At 47.6% G+C, this 11924-nt stretch overlaps 1 protein-coding gene across 4 annotated transcripts in view; it reads left to right on the forward strand.

The window, feature by feature from the left end:
- The window catches only part of LOC147031667 (caspase recruitment domain-containing protein 11-like), a 224114-nt gene that overhangs the window by 14093 nt on the left and 198097 nt on the right, over positions 1–11924 (forward strand). For 3 of the 4 annotated variants that reach the window (XR_015050700.1, XM_085852049.1, XM_085852066.1), the window contains exons 3-4: positions 870–1109; positions 1458–1552. Coding sequence is in view for 3 of the 4 variants with exons in the window: in XM_085852049.1 (XP_085708175.1) it covers positions 1466–1552 (87 nt within the window). In the remaining variant the exon portion in view is untranslated. Of the gene's footprint in view, positions 1–573; positions 595–869; positions 1110–1457; positions 1553–11924 lie in introns of those variants that run through there. The other variant, XM_085852057.1, reaches the window with a different exon arrangement.

Raw genomic sequence — 11924 nt, forward strand, 5'->3', positions numbered from 1 at the left:
TCTAACCGCACTCAGCGGGGCATTTCCTAATGAGAAATTTCCTCTTCCCCATGTATTGTACGTACTCTTAACCTTTGAAATGCTCAACATCAAGGAAGGAAGCAGCATGTACCATTTAAATTTTTTTTGGTATGATTCCAATTATTTGGCCGCTGATGCCCTCTGCTGGTTCTGGCAGGAATTTGCAATTTGTTCATGATGCCGGCGTTGGCTCGCCCTACTCTTCATGAAGGACACCGTGGGATGTTCAACATCCACCAACTAATGCTGGCAGACGGGATTTTCCGTTGAACGTCCATCCGAGAGACTATTGATTAATAAATTGATAAATCACCCTGCGTGTGAAACACCGGGATGACAGTTTTATAGCTGCGTCAGGATTCAAACCCAGGCTAGACAACTTTGAGGCGGATGTGAGTTCCTCTCGGCTATCCTATCAGCCCGGCACACAGTAATATGATTCTAGATTTGGGGGGGGGGGAAGTCTCGTATCGTGCTCGTGTTCAATTGGCTGTCGAGTTTGTCTGTTTTGGCATGCCATGTGGCACATGGAACGTGTGATTGTGATCTTGTGGATGTCCTGGAACGTTATGCGTGAGTATAAAACTCATCTTAAGTCATTCACCTACGAAGGGAAGGGCTGGAAGTTTAAGTTTAACGAAAGCTAACGCAGTTGTCACGTTTTATGTCAGCACTGAAAATTGCATTTGAATTTGAAGAACCAACTAAAAAGAGGAAGAAGCGTGCGTGCATTAGCCATGTGTTGACTCACAATGAGTGGCGATTGTGAGCTCAAGCCGAGGGAAGGGCTAGGTTTAAAAAAAATCTTTGTTTTTTTTTTTTAACTCGAAGTTTTTATTTCCTTGTAGGACGTCATCACTGCTCTCGGTGGCCACACATTGTTAACTGCCGCACTCATTCACCGACTCTGCTGTGCTCCTGCGTGCACGTCTCGCGCATACGTGCATGAGCCTGGCTGATCCATCTCGACGACTTGAATGTCATTTGCACGTGCACCCCTTAGAAGCGATCCTGCCAGGGAAGAGAGAGAAAGTGACGAGAGGGAGGGAAAAGCCCGTGGAGTGGAGACGAGGGAGTACACCGCTCAGGTATTTGCCACTCACCGATTGTTACTCTTACTTCCTATATTCTGTTCAACAAAGACAGAATTTATTCGGTGTCTATTTTTGTCTGCAAGCCCACTTTGTATACCTGTGTATTGGCAATAATGGCGGATTTATGAATGGCTTGCTTGCTCATACTGCTTCTCTTTTGACGTTTTTATGAAGCTTCGGGCTGTAGTAAGGAGGCAGGAGGCGGAATGTCTGGAATTGAAGAGATATAAATCACAGGAATGTGAATGTGAGGCTTTATGGAGCATATTTGTGGATATGCAGGTGTGCATGGATATCTAGGGAACTTACGTTTAAGCGGATCCATTGCAACCCCTTCTTCAGGTGGAGTCATGGAGGTGAACAATCGTGATTTCAATCGAGAAAGTGGGATCGTTGAGCTCGACGAGAATCCGTGTCATGAATTTTACTGTTTTGAGGTGAGGAAGAGGTTTGTTAGTTTCGACCCGAAGGGGATGCGAGACTATTGCTGTGTGTGTGCGCGTGCGTGCGTGCGTGCGTCCGTCCGTCCGTCCGTTTGCAGCGAAATATTTTGGTTGAAAAATAATTTTCTTTGCAACCGCTTGTCCGATTGGGGAAACTTTAAATATAGGAGGGACTCCGCATGGAGAATATTGTATTATCAACTCTGACGTCATAGGTTATATGGTATGGCGGCCATATATGATTAAAGGAAAAAAAAACTTGAACATTTTTTTCTGAAACCGCTCAACGAAGAAAAACTGAAACTTGGCACGTGTCATAAACTCCCCATGGGGTATATACGGTGATCACAATGGCATCATCCGTGAAGTGGTATTCCAGCCATAATTGGTTGAATTGAAATCTTTATCCAAAAAATCTGAAACTTCGTATATCTGGTCTCTGACCAGATGTGAGTGAAGAATTTAAATTTATGACATTCATATCCCATGCCAATAACCTCTGTGATATAATAGAGTCTGTGGATGATATGAGTATGTGGGCCATAATAGCAGCGTGTTCAGTTAACAATGGTATTTTTGTTCAGAATGAACGTGCAAGGCAAGACGATGCACTCGACGAGAGCCGTTGCACAATATGTAGTTGGCATATTAGATCAGGGGTGGATCGGTGCAGTCAGAGAGAAAGGGGGGGTGTCATGACGGTTCGATTTGAACCAAAATAAGTCCTTTACTCCACACTGTTATTACCTCCGCCACCAAAGGTGGACCGAGATGATGTTTTCACCCCTGTTTGTCTGTTTGTCTGCAGGATGTCTCAAAATTCGTTATGTACAAATTTGGACAAAACTGGGTGGACAAGTTGGGTGTCTGACAAGGATGAATTGATTAGATTTTGTCGAAGATCCGAATCTGGATATTAGAATTTTTCAGTGAATCTTCACCATTGAGATACAGGGCCAAAAAGAATGTGTCGCACGGTATCTCAAAAAGTTGTGCATTGATTCGGACGAAACTTGGGTGACATTTTGGGTGTGTGTCTGTATGATAAAAACAAATTTATGAAATTTTGGTTAAAGTCCTGATGCAAATCTGGTCTATCGGTGGGATACAAAAAGTAAACTGTTCAGCCTGGCAGAGGTACCAGCTCTCCCAAGCGTCTTTCTCGGTCCCTTTGAATTTGTGCTTGATATTGGGTAGGGTTTTCTGGAGATATGTAACCCTTAGACAGGCAGGGTTACCCGGATATAGGCACTACTTTCGTGTTTGTAATCTGGTGTTCTGCCCGAAGGCAGGTTCGGTCATGCCAAAGCAGTTTCTTGGCTCGGGTTATACTGGATGAGTTGCCATTACCTTTCCAGCAGTAGTTGGGGAAGGAATTTTGAATTTGCTCACGGTGCTGGCTGAAGCTCGCCTACTCTTCGCAAGGAACATCATGATATCTTTAACGTCCACCAACTAATGCTGGCAGAGCCAGTTTAATGCCCATCCAAGGGATGGAGCACGCACAATGACGAATCACCCAGCCTGTGAAACATTTTGGATGACAGTTTATGGCTGGGCCGAGATTCCAACCCAGGTTAGACGGCTTAGAAGCGAGTGTGCATACCTCCAGGCCATCCTGTCAGCCCATAGCACCACTTTAATAATGCCAAATGCTACCTGTTTGGAAAATCCCATCTGAGCACACATACAGTGATCAATGATGCGGGGAGTGAGTGAGATCCCAGGTTGAAATCTCATGTCCTGTCTTGCTTGTCCACGTAACCAAGCAGTTGACTGAGTCTACCTTAAGTTTATTCTTCCACTGTCGTTCTTACGACCTCATCAATATACATTTACACATATTTTCTTGTTCTCTGTTTCACTAACCCTTTGTCTTATGTTTTGTTTATCTCCAGGCGCATTCGATTACATCCACCTCTACAAAATAATCCTGTACATCTTAACTGGTTTGTTTGACCTTCGATATTATTTTGTATCACTCGTCTATTGTTCACATAGGTTAATATTTATATAAGGGTAGGATATGGAAAGTGTGTGTTTGGGTGTGGCATTTGAGCAGATGTGTGTCTGCATGTTTATGTCTGTTTGAAACGATTGCTGTTTTCAAACAGTCATGGAGATTGAAAGAATCCTCCACATCCTTTGATAACTACAGCACTGGTTATATAACACTAATTGCTACTTTCACATTGCACGCATGTGTGTTCAGACTAATCCATGCTGTGGTCCTGTTCAGCCATTTGTCATTCATACTTTTGTGTTCCTGGTGATAAAACTTCCAAAATTTAATTTAGTTAAGCGTTCACTTGTTTTCAATGCACTGAGCACTTTGTGGAAGTTCTTCAATACAATGTGTATACCCCTCTGGTGTCTGAGGTCTGATCTCTCAGCATTTCTCTGTGCAGTAATATGCATCGTTTGAGGATGGGGTCCAGGTCCACTGCAAGGAATTCTTGGACTCATGTCAGGATTTAGGTGAAAATTGCTGCAAAGTTATGCGCTATGTACAGAAAGAACTTGAAAGTATGATGGCTCATATTATGAACAACAACATTATGTTTGGAGGCCTGAAAAGAGCTTTCAATCTACCATTGAACTCGAGATGCACTTGTCTTTTCAGCTTGGGTTGGGTACCTTAGCAAACCTGTTTTTGGAGACAAACCCTTCCGGATTTCGAAAAGAATCAACGCCTTAAGACTTGCTCTGCTTAGCACATATTTACACAATGTTGCTGCTATGTTTGCACTCTCGATGAGGCCGAGGTAAGGAGAGGACTTTAAAAGGATTTATTAATCCTCAGATTTTGTTTATCTCAAAAGGGCCCATAGGGTCATGTCTGTGGACATGCAGAACACATTTGATAAGGTTATAGTCAGTGCTTACCACTACTTTCATGCAGGTGCATTGGGGAGTAGGGTGAGTGGGTGCAGAGGCAGATCCATAGGGGTGGGGGGCACCCATCACACGCCTCCCCCCCCCAAACCATTCCCCTCTCATCAAAAGCGGTCGTTTGTTTTACCTCCGCTACCGAAGGTGGATGGAGGTTATGTTTTCACTCCTGTCTGTTTTTGACCAAAATATCTCAAAAAAAGGTGTGGAGGAAATTTGGTGGAGAGCTTGGGTTTGTGACAAGGACGAAATGATTAGATTTTGGTGAATATTTGAATCCGGATCTGGATCTGAGAATTGTTAACGTGATTTTTCACTTTTGAGAGATCGGGCCAAAAAGGACATCTGGCAGGATATCTCAAAATCATCGCTTCAGACATGAAATCCTTCCTCTTCACCAATGGCTTGATTTCCAATCATCAATTTGGTTTCAGACCAGGTCACTCTACCCTAGATATGCTGCTACTGCTCTCCCATCAATGGATGGAGGTCCTCAATGCCAGACAGGAAATCCGAGCCGTATCCCTGGACATATCACGTGCTTTTGACACAGTCTGGCACCCTGCCCTACTCACCAAACTCTCTTCCCATGGTATTCAAGGCCATCTCCACTCATGGCTCGCAGACTTCCTCTCCTGTCGCAGTCAACGTGTGGCCCTAAATGGAGTTCTTTCATCCCCTCTTCCTGTGCAGGCTGGAGTTCCTCAAGGTAGCGTTCTGGGCCCTGTTCTTTTTCTGGTTTTCATCAATGATCTCTCGGACTCTCTGGAAAATCCTCTATTTCTCTTTGCCGATGACTCCACCCTCTGCCGTACCATCTGTCATCCCTCAGACCGGCAAGCAGCAGCTTCTTCGCTCACTGCAGATCTGGATAAAATCACAAACTGGTCCAACACGTGGAACATGTCTTTCAATCCAGACAAATCTCACACTCTCACTATGTCTCTTCGAAAGGACCGTTTACAAAACCCCCCCATCCACTTTCTCAACAATCCTCTGGAAGAAGTCTTTTCCTTCAAGCTTCTGGGTCTCACTATCTGCCATGACTTTTCCTGGGAAAGTCACATTTCCAACCTTGCCTCAAAAGCCAGTCGCCGACTGGGAATCCTCCGTCGTGCAAAGTCCTTCCTCGGCCCTCTTGAGCTCCTGACCACTTACAAAGCTTTTGTCCGTAGCCTGATGGAGTACTGCTCTCCCCTCTGGGCTGGTGCTCCTGCCTCCCACCTTTCTCGACTTCACGCTGTCGAAACCAGGGCTTTTAAGATCATTGGCATCTCCCGCAATGAAGCTGAGTCTTTGGGCCTCTCACTCAATCACCGCAGGTTGGTCGGTGGTCTTTCTGTCTTCTACCGACTCCTCTCCAGCCTTGCCCCCCTGCTCTCTCTGCGATTTGTCCCAACCACATTTCCACAGGGCGCTCAAGGTCCGCCAACAACCCCCTTCTGGTAAAACTACCAAAATCACGAATCACTGCTCATCTTCACTCTTTCATTCCTCTTTTTTCCCGCCTTTGGAATAAACTTCCTCACTCTATTCTTTCCCATTCTTCCCTCCAGGCTTTCAAAACAGCTGTTCACCACCACCTCTTATCTTCCCCCATCCAAATCCTCGATCTTTTCTACCCCCGATAATCCACCCAAGCCCACTTCCTTCAATTCTCCTGCTTTCCTTCCTGAAAGTCCCTTTAATGTCCATCTTCCCCTCGCCATGTTCCCCGTCCCATCCCCATCCCTCTCCCTTCCACAGTTCACCTGTGTCTGTTCCCCAATGTTTTGTCCCTTCCACTCCCGCCCCTCTTGTCTCATGCCTCCTTGCTGTGAGTTGTGTGTTAGCTCTCATACGAGCCTCGACCAAGGTATACAAAAAAAAAAAAAAAAAAAAAAAAAAAAAATGTTGTGGACGGAATCATACAAAACTTGGTGGGTATGTTGGTTATGTAACAAGGAAGAGTGATTCGATTTTGGTGAAGATCCGAATCCAGATCAGGATCCGATAATTTTTTCAGTGATTTTTCACCATCGAGTGATCAGGCTAAAACGATATATAGCACGATATCTGAAAAAGTTATGGACGGATTCGGACCAACTTTGTGGACGAGTTGGATAGGTGACAAGAACAAGCATATTACATTTTAGTTCAGGTTCGAATCCAGATCCAGCCTGTCAGTGGGATAGAAAACGAAAATGAATCAGCCTGGAGAGTGGTAGGCTGTTGACAGAGGAGTCTGAAGTGAAGGCCCGCTGGGCCGGTTACTTTGAGCGGTTGTACCAGGCTGATCCACCAGCTGTCGAGTTGGACGTCAAGGGTGTTACAATCCCTGTTGCTGACCCTCGAATCAATTGTGGTCCACCTTCGCTTGTGGAAACACGGGCTGCGGTGAACCAGTTGAAATGGGGCAAAGCTCCAGGGATCTGTGGCATCCATGCCGAACTTCTCAAGGCTGGTGGAAATGCTGCACTCGTGTCGTTGCATGCAGTTTTGTGCTCTGCCTGGAACACAGGCATCATCCCAACTGACTGGAAGAGGGGCCTTGTTGTTCCTCTCTGGAAAGGGAAGGGTGATCGCCAAGACTGCAACAACTACCGAGGGGTGACGCTGCTCTCAGTGCCGGGCAAGGTCTTTGCTCGGATAATTCTTCATGGGGTTCGCCACCATCTGCTTGAGCACCAGCGTCCAGAGCACTCAGGCTTTACACCAAAGAGGTCAACGATTGACCGTATCCTTGCTCTTCGTGTCCTCACCGAACGCAGACGAGAGTGTCGGCAGGGGCTGCTTGCAGCTTATGTTGATCTCTGTAAAGCGTTCGATTCAGTGAATCGGGATGTCCTCTGGAGGATTCTTGGTCTTCGTGGGGTGCCACCAAAACTGATCGATCTGATGTCTGAACTCTACTCTGGTACTGAGAGTGCTGTGAAGTGTGGTGGTACCATCTCTGACTTATTTCCAGTTGTTACTGGAGTTCGTCAGGGATGTGTACTTGCCCCCACACTTTTCAGCACTTGTATGGACTGGATTTTAGGGAGGATGTCGGAGAGATCAAGCTGCGGTGCATCGTTTGGGAATGTCAAGATGTCGGATCTTGATTTTGCAGATGATGCAGTCATCTTTGCGGAGACGTTAGATATCCTTTTGGGGGCCCTCGAAGTGCTGAATGAGGAGTCGGAGCCGCTGGGATTACGGGTTTCTTGGGTCAAAACTAAGATCCAGGCTTTCGGTGACATCTTGGATGCTGCTGTCCTGTCTGTGTCTGTTTGTGGTGAGGATGTTGAGGTCGTGGAGAGATTCACTTACCTTGGCAGTGATATTCATGTTTCTGCTGGCTGTGAGTCAGAGGTCAATAGACATCTGGGTCGGGCCTGGGGAGTCATGGATTCACTGGATCATGGGGTGTGGCGCTGCCGGTACCTGTGCGGGAGGACGAAAGTCCGAGTCTTCAGGTCCTTGGTACTTCCAGTCTTGCTCTATGGATGCGAGACTTGGGACTCTGACCAAGGATCTGAGATGGAGACTTAATTCCTTTGGTACCAGGTCTCTTCGAAGAATCCTTGGCTATCGCTGGTCGGATTTTGTGTCCAAAGAGCGGTTGCTGAGAGAGACTCGGATGAGATTTGTTACCTGCATAGTCCGTGAGCGTCAGTTGTGGCTGTATGGACATGTGGCTCGTTTTCCTGACTCTGATCCTGCTCACCAGATTCTCTCAGCGAGGGAGTCTCATGAGTGGAGGAGGCCAGTGGGCCAACCATGTGCCTCAGGGTTGCAGCAGGTTGACCATCATCTCAAGGAGATGGGGATGGGCCTGGCATCGCCTGGGGGATGGCCAGACGGAGGCCCCTGGAGTACCGGTGGAAAGTGGGCGCAGCAAGGCGCTGTTCTGGCACATGCTCCCATACCTGACCTGACCTGGTGGAAGCATGCACTCTACCGAGTAACCTTCTAGTTTTCATATTGTTGTAGATTTCCCACCCGTCCGTGTGCGAACGACCGCGTCTAACCAATAGCGGTCGCTTCGCCCACCGAACGGACAATCCAGTCGTGACTTTCTGGAACAACGCCAGAAACCAGTCAAGGGTGTGTTTTTAATCCCACCACGGCCCAGTCCGTATTCTACCCGCACGAAATAGGGTCAATCGCTGAATATCGATACACCGAAGTACCCGCGCGGGTAACCTACCAAGGGACCATACCTCGGCGAAGGCCTGCTTGGACACGAACCGCTTAAGCGGTCCGTTCTGTTCTAGGATAACCGAGCGGGTATTATCGCCAGACCTCGCCGGACCCGATTTTATTTATCGGCTATTTAAACAACTAACTATATTCTGAGTGCAAGATGGGGCAGTTCAATGAGGGAATGGACGCAACGAACAGGTTTACATTCACACAAGGAAAAAGCATGTATGCTCATTTATTATAATAAAGCATGTATGCAATTAAACAAGGCAAAACACATATGCAATTATACAAGCAACAAAAGCACGACAAAACAACTACAACCGTCTACTTATTATGTACAGTCACTTGCACTTAACAGCAGTTCCGACTTATTAGACGGGCCCACGGACACATGTACGCACGCACACACACACACACACACACACACACACACACACATACACACACACACACACACACACACACACACACACACACACACACACCCAAGAAATAGTGGCAGAGGCCTTTAATAATGAGCTCCAGCTCAGAGGACAGGTGAGCTGAAACCCAGAGCCTATCTCGAACCTCTCCACCTCGTGTGGTCTTCAAGTTGTTCGGACCCGGGCTCCAGCGAGAGCGAGCTGGATCCAATCGCCGAGCCGCGATCCTTCCCGCGCTCCCGCGAATCCTCCCGCACTTCTCAACATGTGCTGGTGAGACTAGGCGCCGATCCTTCCCGTCGATGCGTCGCTTCCCCGAGGAACCACCTCCAAGAAGAGGTCGATGAGTCGCACCAAGCCGGGAACCAAAATGGAGAACAAAGAGCTCCACAAACGAAGAAGAAGAAGCCACCACTAGCAGCTCGAGCCGAGTGACCGGCTTAACTTCCTTCTAAACAGGGCAGCTTGAAGCAAAAAGCTCTCCCGAGCCAAGCAGAAGCCAAAGCTCACTGAACCATCAAAGCAAAAAGCCTCCTCCTGAGCCAGGCCTCAGCCGAAGCTCACTGAGCCAGCCGAAGCAAAAAGCTTCCGAATTCCCCGACCCTAACCCAAGCCAAACAGGACCCGAAGGTCTCCTGAACGGCTACTCTCAACTCCCTTCTCCAACTCTGCCCTCCAACTCTGCCCTGAACAAAGGAAAAAGATCTCCTCTTATCCTTCTCCGCCCCCCCCCTCCTCCACGCCCGGCATGACTCATGCCCTCGTGGTCCATCCCCCGCTCAACCACGGGTGGGAGGGAGTTGTTGACATCATGAATCATGGGACGGCAGGGTGGTTCTTCTTCTTCACAGAATAGGGGGAGGGATGTCTCCGTTGTTTGTTCCCTAACTATTAAATCGATCCGCAGCGCATCTAATCGATTTCTGAACATTTAAACAATGGAAGGTGAGCTATCTAGGGAACAAGCACTTATCGACATAGCTGACTAAAGGAATCTGTATGTTGTGTGCAATCGAATTCCCAAATTCGTAACAATATATTTCAAAGTCTGCTTCCATGTATCTCTCTCCCTACGAAGATGGTTTTATCCACCATGTTGATTCCAAATCTTAATGAATCCAAACCATACTGAAATATCAGCTGCTTTTTTTTTTTGTTCTTATCCTTTTCTCACCTGTGTTGCAAGTAGTGACCCGCTTTGTGATGCTTGAAAAGGTGGTTTATAATCGGAAATGTTGTTGTTTAAACGGCGATATTAAAATGGCAATGTCGAAAACAGTATTGAATATAGCAAGCGGCGTTTGATTGTCATCGATATTGAGAAACAGGATTGAATGGGACTCTCCATTATTATAAGTGAAGAAGAAGATTATTTAAATGAGTTGCGTTTGCAGTTTTGACACGTGTGCCCATATATACATATATATATGTAGATATTGTTGTGGTTTCGCCAGCGCATCGCCACGAGCACGACCCTCGATGGAGCAGTGGGGCCGCCTCAGCTCGATCGCCCGGAATTACAGATCGCTGGCCCGGAGAAGTCCGAGGTCGGCGGGTGCTGGTTATTTTGGACCGAAATTTGCCAATGGGGAGACCACGTGGGGTAGGGTCGATTGCCAACTTCAGTTTACCTAAGTACCCACGCGATCCAGCTACCGGGGTATTTCACCCTCGACGGAACTCGTACGGAAGCGAGCCGCTTAAGCGAGCCCGTTCCGTGTGCGATGCCGAACGGTTTTATAATCGCCGAATTCCGCCGGCCCGATTAGCCTGTTACTCCGTTATAGCGGCAATGACTGCTCACTTTCCCACATGCACGACACACCCAGTCAATGGCAGAAATGGACACGACGAGCTGAGTACATTTAAACAATTGGGTATATTTATTTAGCAATGATGGGGGACGAGGGGAGCACGCAAGAGGAGAGCTATACCGAATATCAAGCAAGGCAAATAATATACAGGCAAAAGCACTTAACAGTCACTACTTATCAGACGGGCCCACGGACACACACACACACACAGAAATGGATCCTCTTGGGTCTTTATTGCTGCTCTCCAGCCGAGGAGGACAGTCCGGCTGTGAGAGCCAGGGGGCAGGAGGCTACCTGGCCACGTAGCACAGCTGGACATCCCCTTCTCTTGGGGCTGGTGTCGCCATAATAGCCAGGCATAAAGGGACGAGACATAGGCTCTGGAGCCGGGACAAGGCCGGTTGCCGGAGAGGCCAAAGTGATGAGCCGGGAAGCGAAGAAGTGGGAGGAGAGGACAGAACTGTACCAGAGCAACTTCAAGAGAGCCGACCCCGATAATCTCCTCAAGACCCTTATATCCGCCCCCCCCTCCCGCTCAGTCGAACGCTTGTCTCCTCCCCGCTCGCTCTCCCATTGGACAGGGGGGGAGTTTCATGACTCCGCCTACCTGTTCATCTTGATTGGTCGAGGGCCGCCGCGTGGCCACTCCCCGAGCTCCGCCTTCTTCACACCAGACGACCTTCTGCGCATGCGCCCTCGCATTCCTCTCATTCGCCAAAACGGGCAGCAAACCCCGCGATTGGCCAAGTGGAGGAAGCGAATGCAGGCGAGGGCGATGCGGTGTGGTCGGCGGTAATGTCGGTGGCGCTGGCGGTTGTGTAAAAATGAAGTAAAAGAAAACCTGACTATTATAATAAATCACAGCGCAGGAACATTTAATTACTCGTTAGACTAGGGCAAGGGATATCTATTAAACACGTACTTACCAAGATAACTAATCCATAGGAACCTGAATGTCTGTGTGCTCATGGCTTTCAGATTCACAACAATATATATATATATATATATTTATTGTTTTTGTTGTTGTTATGAATTAGCTGGTTCAGACAGCCACGCACAACCGCTTAG

This window comes from Eptatretus burgeri, chromosome 2 (genome assembly GCF_056783735.1).
Source record: "Eptatretus burgeri isolate ZD-2024b chromosome 2, Ebu_testis_v1, whole genome shotgun sequence".
In the NCBI taxonomy this organism is placed as follows: Eukaryota; Metazoa; Chordata; class Myxini; order Myxiniformes; family Myxinidae; genus Eptatretus; species Eptatretus burgeri.